This window comes from Monopterus albus, unplaced genomic scaffold (genome assembly GCF_001952655.1).
Source record: "Monopterus albus unplaced genomic scaffold, M_albus_1.0 scaffold23.1, whole genome shotgun sequence".
Taxonomy (NCBI): Eukaryota; Metazoa; Chordata; class Actinopteri; order Synbranchiformes; family Synbranchidae; genus Monopterus; species Monopterus albus.
This window is the reverse complement of record NW_018127903.1, coordinates 2906684-2923320: the sequence shown is the minus strand read 5'-3', so window position 1 is coordinate 2923320 and position 16637 is coordinate 2906684. Positions and strand designations below refer to the sequence as shown.

General features: G+C 39.9%; 1 protein-coding gene across 4 annotated transcripts in view; it reads right to left on the bottom strand.

Moving 5' to 3' along the window:
* cert1 (ceramide transporter 1) overlaps positions 1-16437 on the bottom strand; it is a 20872-nt gene extending 4435 nt beyond the window's left edge. Inside the window, exons 1-11 of one of the 4 annotated variants that reach the window (XM_020594430.1) lie at positions 15749-16437; positions 14613-14747; positions 12106-12222; positions 7471-7578; positions 7124-7262; positions 6619-6705; positions 6302-6459; positions 4150-4242; positions 3879-3965; positions 3628-3720; positions 1879-1974 (exon numbers count right to left, since the gene is read on the bottom strand). In XM_020594430.1, the coding sequence (XP_020450086.1) occupies positions 1879-1974; positions 3628-3720; positions 3879-3965; positions 4150-4242; positions 6302-6459; positions 6619-6705; positions 7124-7262; positions 7471-7578; positions 12106-12222; positions 14613-14747; positions 15749-15838 (1203 nt within the window). In that variant the 5' untranslated portion in view covers positions 15839-16437. Of the gene's footprint in view, positions 1-1878; positions 1975-3627; positions 3721-3878; positions 3966-4149; positions 4243-6301; positions 6460-6618; positions 6706-7123; positions 7263-7470; positions 7579-9138; positions 9250-12105; positions 12223-14612; positions 14748-15748 lie in introns of those variants that run through there. The other 3 variants (XM_020594431.1, XM_020594432.1, XM_020594433.1) reach the window with 3 other exon arrangements.
* Between the last annotated feature and the right edge of the window lie 200 nt (positions 16438-16637).

Sequence of the window (16637 nt, the reverse complement as noted above, 5' to 3'; positions counted from 1 at the left end):
TCTTCAGTTAAAGGGAGTTTTTCCTCCCCACCGTCGCCAAGTACTTGCTCAAGGGGGCTTTGTTGGGTTTTCACTATGTAATAATATTGATAACAATAATGTCTAGACCTTACTCTATAAAGTGTCCTGAGATGACTTTTGTTGTGATTTGGCGCTATACAAATAAAATTTGATTTGACTTGATTTGACTAATTTAACCATTCATCCACCAATATGGCTTAACAGAGGCATACTTTCTCTCAGTGGCCTGCCTAAAAGATTGCTTAGAGATTATTATCTTTAGAGAGAAATGGCTGTAAATATGTTATGTAGCAAAAAAATCCATTACATGTGCCTGTGAGTAAAACAAGAGAAATACCCAAACGGCACAAAACTAACATGAAGAAACATCCAGTAACTCTGATGATAAAAATGAACAATCAGCAGATACTGTGAGAAAAAGTTGAATTAATATGGAAAATTAAGATAAGATAATTCTTTATTGTCATTGTAACACATACAATGCAATTTTAGAATGACCTCCAGTTGGTACAGCAATAAAATAAATAAATAACATGAAATAAAAACATAATTGTTGGCAGAACTGACATCACCTATCACCTGAGAGCAGCTGAGACGTGATATTTTGGAAGTTTTGGATAATGCCAATTTTTATTTTAGCACCAAGTGTTTAGTAAGAGTATAGGAGAGATGTTGCAGCTGGGTCTGTGAAAGTGCAGACGTGGAGCTGAGATGGGCCTGCTGCTGTCAGGTCAGGGACTGAGAGGGACAGAGTGGAGTCTCTGCACTGAACTCACAGTTAGTTGGTTGGTTGGTTTTAAACAGGCTGCTCCTCTGTCTCAACATCTGGCCTACTGTATAAGGAGATATACTGCCCAAAGGGGAAGGGAGGCCCCTTCTGGCCACATGTTTCACAATATTTTAAACCAGTACATGAAACTAGAAACCTGTATATTCTTAGACTGTGTTGACTACAGACATGCACTCTTCATGTTCCAAGAATTTAAATGAGACCAATAAGTGCATATTTATTTTAATCAGCTTCTAATATATTTGTTCATATAATCTGGCATGTAAATGAAGAATCATTAAATATTACATAGGAGTACACTTCAAGAATACATGAGAATAAAACAGGTCGGAGTGACTGTGCATACGAGCCCTAAGGTGCACACTCAGCTCCAGTTTGTGGGCTCATGGATGCATCTTTTATTCTGACAGCAGTATGAAGGCTCTCTGTTGGTTTAGTTTTTTGATGACATGGTTCCTATTCTCTGTTGTAGAGTTGTGGTATAACGACTGAGGGTGCAGGTTCAGATGGTGGTCATTAGTGTTTGCGCGCCCATGTCTGTTTTATCTCACATGTTGATCTGTAAGCTCTATTGGCTGTAAATCCTGCTATGGTGTTACTAGGATTGTCATTTGCTCACACTTTGGTACTCCAATAATGGCTTTAGGTTGAGCATTAAAAAAAAAAAAAAAAACATGCCTGGCGAGAGACTACCTGAAATTGAGATATGGATTAGGACCTTGCCAATTAAAGATCCTGACTGATCTGCATTTTTTGAGGGGAAGGGTTGGCGTACAAAGTTTTCAGTGTGGCTGTGAGACTGCGATAAAGGGCACATGGCCTTTTACCGGTGACTGATAACATGAGCTGGTTTTTCCAGTTTAATAATGTAGGAAAATGTGAAATTCCCATTGTGATACTTTGAATTTCCATCTCCCACTTCTGATAGCTGAAATATTTGTCCTGCTTCTGATCTATCAAAGCTTCTACTGCAAGCACAGTACCTTTTAAAAAAATTAAATGAGACTGATATATTCACAGATACCAACCAAAGGAAATGATTAGCAGGCCTTCTTCTCTGTACTCACCTTCATCTCTCCTTCTTCTATTACCAGCTGCCAGTTGGCATCACCGCCCACATCCTGAAGAGAGTACGTCATATGATTCTGCACCATTTCCTCCACCTATGAGACAGACAGGTATTGATTAAATTCATATGTTTGAGAGCCATGAGAGAAAGTCATCCTTTGAAATAGAACACAGTTCTGGGAAAGGAAAGGATCTTGCACTAGTCTAATGATTTATAGTCACACCTAGCACCTGTGCAACCAAATAAACGTTAAATGCATGCTCCTGCTTGGAGTGTTTTTCAACTTTCAACACAGCCAGCCTGGACTCATGCCTCCTTGTGCTGTGAGGAGAGGAGTAGGCAGAATTGAGGCTTCATCAGATTCCAGTCATGCAGCATTAGACCTTTATCAGCAGTATGATAATAACAGACAACCTGTCAGTCACTCCAGGTAATTTCTGTCAGGTTTTCAGCCTTAGTAGATGTAACAATACCAAAAACTCACAGCATGATACTGCCACGACAAAAAGTCCACAATACTATATTAATAATGTTATTAAAAATGAAGGAAAATAAATCACTAAATAATAAATCAGTGTTTGTTGTATAACATATTTAAAAGATAATGCAGTCCTTTTATGAGATAAAAGTATACATTACTGCAGCAGCTGGATCTTATAAATAAAACAAGTCACCCTCACAATGGAACATCAGTGTTTTAGTACCCCACTGGCAGGATTAACTATCTGTTTGGTGACCGTGCCGGCCAGTGGTCGGGTTCTCAGGAGGCTACTAGACCAGTTGAAGTGGGTATCCCCCACCCCCGACCACTGGGGTCAGTCATTGAAGACGACGTCAAACTACGACGAGCCACAAAAAGGTGAGATGTGTGCTTTACTGGAGGTGTTTGTCAAACACTGTGGTTTACTTTTTCAAGAAAAAAGGCTTTAATGTTGGTTACTAAGTGGTTGGTTTTGCATATGAGTGTCCATTTTGTTTGCCCTTCTCAGTTAAATCCGCTTGGTCAATTTCAAATTCTGCCACCAGCACACAGTTACCATCATAGTCCCATGACATTATTGGAGCATTTTTCTATTGTGATATTTAAATATCATTAAATCCCTACATAATGCTATACAGATTTTGATGTAAAAAGCTAAACCAAACATCCTACTTAAAAGTGCAAAAATAAAAAACAAACATTTGTGAAATCCTGGAGAGACTGGTTGGTAGACATTCTCATGCTCTCTGCTCATGCTCTCTCTGACGGCAGTGAAATGTAGGCATTTGCATCTCCCTACAGATGACCTACAGGTGCTCTCTGCAGACCATACCTGAGAGCTGAATCTGTGAATGTCATCTGAAGCACTGACTAGCTCAACAGAAAACAGGGAAGAAGAATGGCTATGAGGCTGTACAGCAGAAAGAGGGTTAAAAGAAAAAGAAATAAAGAACAAAGCAGGAGGAGGCACCATTGCAGCAGACCACAGCACAGAGCCTGCTTAATTAGCATTTAATGTGCGGATGTTATGTAAGCTTTTGAAATACTGCAATAAACACATTGATTCTCTATGTGAACAGAATAAGGTGAATCATGAACCCATTGTGAGGGCATGTTACTAAACCAAAAGGCGCAGCGTTTTAGAGGCAGGTTACACTGGTTGTAAGCTGGCCAGGATTCAAACAGGATGGATGAGTTGTAGAGAAAAGGAGCAACTTGAAGCATTACATTAGAACTAAGCCAGTTGGAAATAAATGTGTTGAGCACCTTGTTGGCAAATCGGTGTATACCAGGGGTGGCGTAGACATCTCCAGGAGGAACTGGCGTTAGCCGAGGTATTCTGACCTTCTCTGACTGGCACTGAGGGACACCGAGTAAGGGGTTGTTAACAGACAACATGAAGAAACAGTAAGTGATTTTACCAGAGCCACATTCAATATGCCTTTAAGACCAAATATGTCGATGTTTTATACATCCATCTTTGTGTAAAATAGAGCAAATGTAGATCTGCATCACACCTGCTCCTCCATCTTGTCCTGTCTGTCCAGTGCAGCTTCCACTGCATCAAAGAACTCGTCTTCATTGATCAGGCTGTTGGGCCCCTCCTGTGATGAGCCGACAACAAACAAACATCGTCAGATTTAGAGAAATCTGCAAGACCAGCGCCGACCAAGGTGCAGAATGATAGAAATGCACAATCTGGGACACAGTGGACAAAGTCAATAGCTCATTCTGCTGTGGTTCATCTAGCTGCTTCTAATCCATTTATCTGATCCGAGTTCAGCTTACCTCATAGTCTGGGCCTCCGTAGTGTGACTTCTTCTTCAGCTCATGCATGGCAGACTTGTAGGCATCTTCTGCCCTCCTCCTCTTCTCCAGCTCCTGCACAGAGAAAGAGCAGTGCAGTATGGTTAGTACTGAAACAATAAGAGAGTCAGGCAATATCTTGGCCTCAGTGACAAGGCTCCTTTCATCAGTTTACAGCTGAAAAAGAAGCTGAAAAAGAATAAGGAGAAAACAGAGGTCTGCATATCACAGACAGACAAACCCACCATGGTTGGTCGCTGTGTGCGAACTCATACAAGTTTTATTTAAAGTCTCCCTCCTTGCCAGAGGAAAATAAACACACTTCACACAGATGAACGCAAAACAGACTGTTGCCTTATCAGCCAACACTAAATCTATTATTTTAAAAGCACAGGAAACAGCTGGTCTTCTTGTGAATGAATCAAAATACATTAAAACTTGCTATGTAGACTTAGCTCTGCTGAAACCACTCAACAACTCTGCACAAAAAAAAAACCCAGCTCTGATTTCAGACACAATTTATCCACCCTGCAATAAGAGAAAGAAACTGTGGCTAAAAGTATACTGTAACATAGAACAATAGAGTACTCCACAAAACACTTCGAGGGAAACCAGAAAAAAAGACAATTAAATCAAACAAAACGTAACTGAGAGTGTGGACATCAAACGCTTGCCACAAAATAAAAATGAGCTGATCCTGTTGTCTGCTGTGTGTAACCAGACAACCAGAGACCTACTGTGAAGAAGCGGCTGCAGGTCTGTAGAGGTATCCATCTGGTCTGGTATTTGCGCAGGTCTGCCCTCCTTTTTAGTGAAAGATTCCACAAACTGAGCGAAGTCTGAGCGGTCATTTTCTAATTCCCTATACAAGTCTGAGCAGGCGTTTCCAGTTCAGTATGTGTTCTCTACCTATTTTGTAACTCCCTACTCCACACCAGCAGCTTCACTTTACACATATAACCAAACATAGATAAGAACGAGGCACTTTTACTCACGTAGTCTAACTAAATGAAAAGACTGCCCGGCTTTTTTAAGTTTTAGGGTTGGGCAGTATGCATTTACACACAGCAGAAAAAACAGAAACTGGTTTGACAACATCAGCTGAGCTGAGCGGACCACAGTGTAAGAGGAGCTCTGACGAGCGCATTTTTACACACACAGCACCCATCAGATAAAGCTAAATCAATGCATGGAAGACGAGCTTCAATTCTAAAATAGAAAATCATCAAATAATACAAGGGTTAAATGTCATTATAGGCAACAGGTGAATTTGTGCTCCTTGTAAGAAACCCGACTCTTTGACTAAAACCTTTATGTTCATATAGCTATTAATGGAACATTTACATCCAGTAAGAATGACAGTAATCTGGACTATGAACTCTGAGCCCAGTATTTTTAATGCTGACTAAGCACACGCTCTCCAACACCTTCTTGCTTTCCAGCTGAACAGGGCACTCTATATCCAATTATTATTATTATTAGATTGTGAAATGGCTTGTTCAAAGGTGCCTTCCATTAGGACACCTTAACATGTGCCACAAAAAATATATCAAGAGAACACAAACTAAAACAGAGTAAAAAAAAAAAGGTTATCAAGTACATATGAGGAAATAAATATGAACTCACAGATATCAAGACTAAACAGATTTAAACAAACATCTATGTCAAACCTTGCATAGCCAAGAGAGAGATAAAGTGCCATGCCTAATAAAGGGAGTTACATCCTAAGGAACTGAGACAAGTCTAACTTGTTCATTCATATAGTTTTTATTTAAAATAGTGTATTTTAGGTTAAATGCATTTCAGAGCCAACGCCATTAAACCACTTCCTAGTCTTTCCAAAACAACCACTGCATCTTTTTAAATAGTAAGTTTTCCATCGACTTAACTATCAACCTGGATAGCTGTCTGTTTTGTACAACCATGGCTAGACACCTGGACTAACCTCTTCACCTGAAGGACAGACCCCAAAACTCGAAATTCTTGGACAATGGAAGGCAACAAATAGCCCCCCAGTCACAGCAGTGGCTGCTGACCCACCCACTCAGGAAACTGCTTATTATTCACAAGACACTTCACACACTGTGAGTGACATTTGTTTTAATCGCTACATGTGGTGTGTGTGAGACTGTACCTTGTCCAATCTCTTCTGCCAGCTCTCCTCTCGTTTGACCATCAGTTCGATGCAATGGGACAGTGTAGAGAGGATGCCTGCTGTGGTGGCCTTGAAGGTGATGGCCTCACCCTTAAAGTCTATCCCGTTGATACCTTTAGGACTGGCAGGGGAAAACACTGGCACAGAACAGACACAGTAAAGTAACTAATGTGACAGCTGCCAGATGGCTTGATTAAAAATAGGCATTCTAGCTGTTCAGTTATTACCAGGCCAGGTAACCAAAATGATTTTTTTCCAAATAACTTCTCAATAATTATCTGCAATAATTAACTCACATTTCTCTTTGCTGCCATTGTTGTTGTGACTATATTCACTTTCAGGTCTTGTAGTGGTAGGAAAGTCATCTTCATCCTCCTCGACTGCTGGCAAGAAAACAACAGCAATTTTAAATCTATCTACTATTTATCTGTTCTGTTAACCAAATGATCATTTATCAAATTATATTATACACCTGGACGTATAGCTACTAGTGGAAAGTTTAAAATTTTCAAACCCATTCAACAAGAATAATACGCATTTACATCCTCAGAATTACTTAATTTATAGCCCATAAAAATGTTAAACTACATGTTCATGTAACCTAAATCAGAGAGCATGTTCATTATGACAGTGATTTTGAAGGCTACAGAAAGTTTTTGTTTCAGAAATTAAACAATGCACAAAGTTCACTTTCTCACTGAGTTTTAAAACAGAACCAACCTAAAACAAATATAAACATATTTAAACTGAATCTCTGACACGACATAAGCTCCACATTAGAACATTAATGCCACAGGTTACCTCTGTCTCTCTGAAATTCATCTTTGGAGACAGCATCAGCACAAGAGTCAAAGTATTTCTGCAGGGTGTCCACTTGTCTGCACAGAATATCCCGGAATGTTTCCATTTCTGCTAGTTTCTCACGCAATCTGTGCCCCTTCTGAGCAGAGAAAGATAGAAGTAAAGACATGCAAATAACAGAAAAATGACCTGAATGTCATCACAAGAAACTAACACATACTGTTAATTCTTAACACTAAACATATAGCTAAGTAGATTCAGACATGCCTTTTTATATTTGGCCTGTTAGTATATGTTAGCATGGTCTGCTAACATGTCTTGTAGCAACTTCAGACCATGTTTTTTACCTTGAAGGAGGATGTTGACGTGGCAGACAAGGCACTGGCTGCAGAGGTGAGAGACAACATGGACCCATGACGCCTCAGACTGGTTTCTGAACCATAACCAGACTCAGCCTGCAAGCCAGACAAGGGACAGAAAAAGAGAATGGAGGAGAGAGTGGGTATGATTAAGAAGAGAAGCAAAGACAGAGGAGGACAAGATATATGGAAAAAAGGAGAAACAAAGAGAAGGGAACAGAAGATAAGTGTATAGAATACATTTAACATTCTGTGATTTAATTACTCATCAAAACTAGATGGACACAAGAGAAAGAGGGAGATCCATTTTAGCAGCCAACAGCACTGAGTAACGCTGAGCTGGACTAGGGAAGGACCTGCACCTACACAAACAAACAATCTACTGAGAGGGACTGGGGCTGACAAACAGACACATGCATCAAACCAGCCAGTAACCCGACACCAGGTGGTTGAGAAACAGTGGAAATTAATTACAGTCTCCCAAAATGGACAGATCTAGGCTTGACTGCGGCTTTCTGGGGGTAAATACTGAATTGCAATATGCAGTGTACTGTCTCACATGGATTTATAAAGCAGACCTATGACCGGAGATTAGGGTGTAGCAGTGACTGTATTGTATCCAGCAGCAAACCTACAGCTGGGTGACGCCTGGGAACTTTATTATGCAAACTATGTACACACACACCAGCAAACCCCGCCAAAGCAAAATAGACTTGTTTGCCTCAAATGCAGCTGTTAGACGGGGCTTTTGGGTACTACAAAACTATGTACTACAAAAGAGAGAGCAAATTCATGACCAAATATTAGAGCCCCGCACTTAAATTCATACATTTATTAAACCAGTGGAAAGAGTAATGTGCAGCCAGAGCTAGTTAGGTGATGCTACATAAATAATATGGTATAAATTAAGTTTGAAAAGTCCTTCAAAATTCTCATTTCGTACACGCAGTGACATGCAATAGAGTTTGATGATAAAGCCAGTCCATCAGTGCTCTTAATGTTTACAACAGCTTGCATGCAAATAAAAAAAATTATTTATGCATTGTATGGAGAAGGGTAACGATGGGTCGTGTACAGTTATCATTCATGTCATGACTCTGGCACAGTAATTAAAGAATTCAGCGATGAGTGACAGTGAGCAAGAAGCATACAGCATGCTATAAAGCCCACCATTCGGCCATTCCAACAGCCAAAACAGAGTAGGACACTGCTGCAGCGCTGGCGGTTTACTGGCCCCAACATGGCCCAGACACTCCCACAATACTCCCAACGTTCTGACAATACAGAGGCTTTAATCCAGTATTCCTGTTTCCTTGGACACACCTCACTGAGGAACAAAAGAGTAGAGGAGGTGGTGGACAAGAGAGGCCATGCATGCTCAGCTTAGCTTGTCTATTAAAAGAAAGTGGTGATAAGAGGAAAAAGAGGAAGAAGAGAAATCAGTCACTGGCTCCATAACAGTCTGAGGAGAGGCAGACACTAGCTGCCCCACTCAGTAGAAGAGATGGACTGAGCCAAAAGGAAGAGTCTTGTAATTCCCTGGCAGAGTGAAACGAGTCTGCTCTCAGTCAGTTCCTCTGCAGACACATGAACTCAAAGAGACATACGTACATGCGCTCCAATCGTACTGCAGACATATATCAACAGACCACACACCCTGATATGTGAAACCTTTTCATCTTGTCCATATTTATATCCAGCATCCATCACTGAGCAAGCAATTGTGTGTGTGTCTGCATGGAAGAGAGAGAGAAAGAGAGAGAGAGGGGTAGAAAGGAAGGGTGTATGCAAGTATGCATTTAAGAGAGGTGCTGTCTGTGATGATCCACTAAAGTAGCAAATGGGTAGGCGAGTGAAGCAGCTTACTGTTCATCATAACAGAGAGAGAGAGGGAGAGAGGGAGAGTGGGAGAGAGTGGGAGGCAGAGAACAACATTTGTCTAGTTCTCCTGCTTTACATCTACCTGACTCTACTTTGCTGATGTCCCCTTGTGAAGCCTTATCTGGGCCAACAGTGTTCAGACAGTGCCAATAATCAGCCTGAAGAAGTGGTGGGAAAACTACAAATAAATACAGGGGTGTTTCCCCATTCCCTCCCATATCACCCCTCTGAGTCTGACAGAATGGAACCGCCGTCTCCATATGAGGCTGATTTTTGCTGCTGTAAGAATGACTGACTAAAAAGATGCATTATTCATCAAGAGCAGCTTTTAACATCCCTACATTTAGCACAACTTTTCCCACCACCAACACAACACACCCACATATAAAACGACAAATGGACTTGTACAAAAACTACTTCCCCCCCGAACAATAACAGCATCACACTGTAATATGGATATGCTGTTTGTCTTTGCAAAGTGTCTCATTAGAGGCATTTAAAAGCTGCAATCATGACTTGTTGAACCCATATTAAAGCACATTTTAGCTGTTAGATATTGACATAAGCCTAACCTGAGACAAGTAGATCTGACACAAGAAAATGAAACCATCAACACCTCAAAAAGTCATTTTAAAAAGTTAAATATTGTTACACAGTTTGTACCTGAATAAAGTGTCCAGAGCTTTAGTGAAGGGGCCAAAATAAACAAAACACTTAATGCTTGAGAGTGTAAGTTAATTAGGCTACTACTAACTAACATGGATTAGAATTAAATTATTAAATACTATAAGTTATATTATTTTCAGCATTGGGGATGGAAAAGAAAACATATCAGTATTTGCAGAACAAGCAGTGAGTATGGTCAGACAAAGAAGCAGAAATGTGAGCATATCCTGAAGCAGGCTACACCAGTCTGGTTCATGCCCTCTTGGGTCTTGTCACAAAGAAGATTAAATCCTGAATCCAAAAGGTAAACACCTCAGTGTGCAAGTCCTTCTTTGTCCAGCAGGGAGTGGTGCTGACACTCTCACCTACACCAAAGCTGCAAGTAGTGCTGTATTAAGCTCTCCGAGGTTACTGTAGGTCATAGCCCAGTCATAGCCCTGAAATGCTCTCATGCCACTGTCAGAGACCTGCGGTCACTCGCACTCAATTGACATGCTCAATTCAAGTAGCACTCACAAAACATCTACAGTACCTTTTTAGCGGTTACACAAGGCTAAAGAAAAGTCACAGGGGAGTGATTATTTTTGCAAGCTACGGATGGTGAATGCAATCACGAAAAGAATGCATCTATTAGCTATCATTCCAGTTCATCCATTCAGATAACAAAAATAATGAATTCAGCCAATGCAACACACTGAATATAAGTTTATGTATGTAGAGTGTTTTGAACAGTGTATAAGCAAATCAATGAAAATGAAATAAAACTAAACTGATAGTGAACTAGTAAAATATTTAGGACAAACTAAAGTACAAATTCAGTAAAGTACAGAGAGCTGTATCAGCTAGTTTTGGACGATCACAATTTTCTGTTGCAATGCAGTGCAGTTCTTCCATGCACTAGTATATTTTATTTAATATCCTGATAAAACAAGCATGAACTAAAACAGATATTTTTAATAACTGTGTGTGGTGGTGATGTGAAAACACTTTCAGCCTTTGGCTCTGTATTTCCATATAATGTTCGATATAAGGTTACAGTCTATAACCACATCTGGTCTACTTTATTTCCACATTTAATCTCTCTGTGTAATAATAAGATGATCCAGCAACTCAAGTGCATTACAGATTAAGCATGATCCTAACCTTATGAACTCCTGAATGAAAGGCTCCCAAAAGCCCCGTCTAACAAGCCACCCACGCAGCACACGCATAAACACCTAAATATAATGTTGATGCACTAATTATCTGAACCACAGCACTTCTCCAGTATGCCACAGTAAACCATGACAGCAAATCCAATCTGTTTACACAATTTTTGTCAAGAAACAGTACATCATTAACTGGATGTGTTCACAAAGTGGGAGCTGCCTGACATCTGATGACAGGGAACACCCCAGGTCAACACCCAGATTCCTCACATTCCCAAGATAAAGGGCTGTGTATGTGTGTGTGTCCAAATCCCTGTCCTGCTGCAACCAGCACACCAAACAAAACCGATAACTCCCTGCCTCAGTCAAAAAAAATAAATAAAAATAAAAAAACATGCTCCAAAATCGATCCTGAATACCTGAAATTTGTGAACAGTGCAGTAAAACAATGATTTCAGTGGGTGATTAGACAAGTCAAAAAAGAACCAAATATTCATCATGGCCTCAGAAATTAACATATTATGGCATAAAAATATGCGAATAAAAGCACATTTTTCAAAAATTTCCTGAGCATAAGAGGGACTGGATTCAGGCACAGTGAGCATCTACTACATTATTTATTAATCTATAATGCAGCTGACGTGCTTGGTGGTAGGCAAGAAAGAATAACATGAGAGTAAAGTTACTCCAAAAAATTACAGAAACATGCTGGCACTTTGTCTTTAATTGACACCATCCCTCTGCCCTTGTTGGAGTAACTTTACTCTTAAATGTGTTGCATATTTGTGGATCTCCTATTTATTTAAGAATAACTTTATTACAAGACAGTCTGTATGACAAACAAAACAAGATGTAAAAAAAAAAAAAAAAAGCCAATGAGAGGATCCAGAAAATCTCTGGTGCAGAAATAGAAGCATGTACTACTGACCTTGTGCAGCTCGATCGACTCAATCCATTGGAGTCTGTGCTCAGGATCCTGAGCTCTGAGGTACCAAACACTGTCATTCACACTGATGTCAAAACGACACTCGTCAAACTCATGAGGCTGTGCAGAAAGAAGAGAGGACTCATAAATTGATATTAGGCAAACACAAAAACTCACTGCAGCATTTTGCCCTAGTTCAATAAAATCACAGAAAATAATCCAGCTATAAACACCTCTACACATTGTGACACATTCAGGACACACATGGATCCAATCAGTCACTAAAAAAACCCTGCCATACAATAAAGAGAAATTTTAATTAGAAACGTATGTCTTATGTCTGCAGGGCAGGCACAACCCTTAACAACCACAGCAGAGCTGTGCAAATAAAACAAACTGATATTCTTCCAGCATGATTCTCGTGACCCTGGGTCACCATAACCGTTCCTCTTACTGTTGGGCCAAATCTTTCAACTATTTGACTCCCCAGTTCTACAATGCATCCCACCCAGCTCCAACCACTGGCCTACACCCAAACATGTGCATCAAAGAATCCCCCTGGTTTCCTCTCAGACTGGAATTTGAGCGCTGCACTCAGATGAGGAAAGATCCACTCTCCAAAGGTTCTTAATAAGAAATAGGACAGTGCTGACTTGAACCTCTTCCCTGTTCCTCTCCTACCTAGCACCACAGCTGCTCTGTCAGCTGACACAATCTCATGTCCAAATTTAATTAAATTTTCTAAATGACACTCATGCTGGTTAATATGCTGCCACTTGACAACAGCAACACACAGTCTGAACATGGACTGTCAGCCTGCATAACATTATGCACTGTCTTAACACTAACATTAGTGTTACATTTCACAAGCTGCATATGTCAGTGGTTTTCTCTGACCCTTAAATGCTTCCTATTACAATCACCAACTACCACAGAGAAAACATTTCGCCTCAGTGACAGGTGTGACATCAAAAATGCCCTCCAGTTTCAAAATGTCACTTTAATACAGGGCATGCAATGGTAACCTCTGTGCATCCAGCCATGGCATCATGCCTCCACCACTCCAGTCTATCTTGCCATGCTATATCAGACACGGCCCATAAACCTCTGCTTTACAATCCACTTTATACCTCTTTCATTCTGGCTGGAACATTCTCATTTCCCTTGTGTAAGCACTACTGTACATCCATGCTGCACTGGCTTTTTACCTTGTATACGACTGTGGCATCTTCAGTGTTGTCAATGAAACACACAAATGAGACATTTACGACAGGATTTTTTTGTGTGTGTGTGTCTGGGCATACACACTTGTATTTTACTTTGAATAATATTTGACACATAAATGACACAAAATACAGATATTTACTATTATTTATATGAGGCTGCTCTGTATAAAAATATAACTGGCAGGAAAACACTATTACAGAGAACTTTACTGATGTGAGATTTGGATAATGGGCCTTGGCCTATGACAGAAATACTTAGTAACATTTCCTGCATGTTTTGCTTCGATATGCGGGCAGTCTGCTGTGTATCTGCAGCTTCACAATGTGTAACAGAGTGATGTTAGACAAGAGGAGAAGCGGAGGCTTGTTTCTGCATTCCTGACTCCTCATACCACAGTCTCCTTAGAGAGTGCTGCCTTTAGATATTTAGAAAAAAGGAGAGGCAGTAAAAAGCAGCTCTGTGGGCCATAAAATGCTAATTATTAGTGAGCATGTGTAATAAAACTGTACACACTTAGTTAGCCTACTATAACACAATTATAAAACACTGAATGTTGTGTAGAGATCATTTAGGACTGCGCAAAAACACAGGAATGCTCACCAAAATGACCACTCTCTGTAGAGGAAACTAACTGCAACCTTTCGTGTGGTGGTTTTAATCCAGTTTTGAGTTGTATAATCCTATCACAAAAATCACAGTGAAACCATTTGTTTGGCCTCTGTACTTGGGGACTGTGTGCTCAGAGAGAACAGTGAATATTTAATCAGGGTGTGGGATTTTAGCTTATCTCATCCACAGGAGCCCTCCACAGGAAGAACAACACATGTCTACTCTCTAGAGCATGTGGACAAATCTTACATTTCAGTCATAGGGAACACCAGTTTTACCACGCCTGTGCAATAGCTGCAGTGAGAGAAGAGGTAGAAAAGTGTGCTCAAATGACTGTTGGAGCAAGAATGCCTTTGTCTGCTAACACAGAAGTCTCAATCCTATAAACAGCTTCATTACTACTACTTAATGTTTATCCTTCTATCTTTGGGGAACATGGATTGAAGGAAGAAAAGTTCAAGTGCATACTAATAGCAAGGAAAGAGGATTAAAACACAGACCTGCTAAAGAGGTAACCCTACTCCAAGAGCACTGATGCAGAAATGAAGCTTATATCATGAGCCCATCTTATGAGCCCTTACCCACTCAAATGGTGAACAGGTGCTGCTAGGCTGATCCTGCTGTGCATCAGACAGAAGAGTAACATTCCTTCTCAGGGCCATGCAAATACTCACTGTAATGACAGCCTTGCTGAGGCACAGAGATCCCCTGCAACCATACTCCCGTTCATCCTCCGATTTGTAGTAGCTTAATGTATTGTTTTTCAAAACAACCCATCGGTCTTGCCATCCGTGTATGTAATTTGTCCACTGTAAACAGACAAGTAGTGCATGAAAGTTAGCTTCATTGTGTAATCAACAGATCTTTGCTTTGATTTGATTTTGATTTGATTTATTCATTCAAGCATGTAAAACAGTTGATATGTCAACACGTGTAATTTCACACATATCCAACAATAATAATCCAATATCAATTTACTTATACCTAGTACATGCTTGAACGGAGTAGGAAGAAGTCAGACTTATCCAGTCCTACCCCATAACATCATTTTACAACTTTTAAGTCCTAAGCAATATCTCTGCATAGATAATTATCCTCTACACCACAAAAGTAATATACTACAGAATTATTACAAAGTGTTAACATTCTACATAATTACATTCATAGATAATTATCTTCTATGCCACACAAGTAATATACTAAAGAATTATTACAGAGTGTTAACATTCTTACCCCACACCCACAATGTTCCACCTAATTAATCATTGAGCCTGTTCTTGCATATATCTTGATTGACACATACCTTTATATTTATGTTTAAACTCATCAATTCTATTACTATTTTTTATGTCTACACTTAAATTATTCCATAGTTTTACCCCACTTATGGAAATACAAAATCTTTTTTTGGTTGTACGTATAGCATGAATTTTTAAATTTAACTGACCCCTTAGATTGTATCCCCCTTCCCTTTCATGAAATAACTTTTGAATTCCACCAGGTAATAAATTATTCCTGGCTTTATACATAAACACAGCAGTCCTATATCCCACTAAATCAAAAAATTTTAACAATTTAGACTGTATGAAAGCTGCATTGGTGTGATCCCTATACCCCATCTTATGCACAATTCTTATCGCTCTTTTTTGTAATATATACAATGGTCTTCTATATCAATTATGTATTTGATGGGTTTAATTCAAATGTTGCAGCTCGCTAGTAATGCTCACATGGTTTCCAGACTAGTAGACGCCTAACCTATTCCTGTAGCACAAAACACTAAGATCCAAAGTTATTATCCTAACGTTACCTTGCTTAAAATGCCTCCGAGCTCCACAGGCTGACCGGATTCTGGGTCCACATCCTCATCCGAACCGGACGATGAACTCTTTTCGGACATTTAAATTCAAGCCTCAAAGAAAACTTAGATTTAATTTTATTGACAGAAATACGTAGTTTAATTAAGGCTAGCTCCTGGATTAGTTATCAGGTCGTCTCAATCAACCCTGCTGACAGCTTCTTTAACAGCGAAATTCCATTAACTGGGCGTATAAAACATTATCTAGATAGCGTGATTTATCATAGGTCGTTTGACGGACTTCAACCTGGCTAGCTTTTTGCTAGCAAGATAATGTGCAGATGACAGCTGAGTCTTAACTTCTCGGTTTTGCGGGCTTTGTTTTGAAACTGACGTCGAATACGAATGAGACTAGCTAGTTAGCGTTAGCTGTCAAACTACGCAACTAGCTAACATCTACTTAACTAGCAACTCGTCACTGTTCTCGTTAGCTAACTTCGCTGCCGTTGCTAAGCTGCTCAAAAGAGTGATCGATCAGAAAGGCCTTCGCGTTAACACTGTACCCCAACTTGAATCAACAAATGACGAGCAATGACTAGCCTGTCTCCATTCAAATCGGGGGAGGAGCTCCAGCCACGCTTTACTGTGTACCACCAAGTTCGGAGTCAAGCTCATGCAATCACAGTTACAACGGAGGTTAAGTACGTTTTCCTTCAAAGTAAAAGCATTTCTTGTCATATCAGAACTGCAGTGCAACAGAAATCGTAGCAAAATTAGTTTCACAGTGGGGGTCATATTATTTTAATGAGCCAAATTACTCCGTAAATACACATACTTGAAGCTATTTTGTGTTTGAGAACTATGCACCATTTACGTACACGAGTTTGTTGTGCACTTTGAA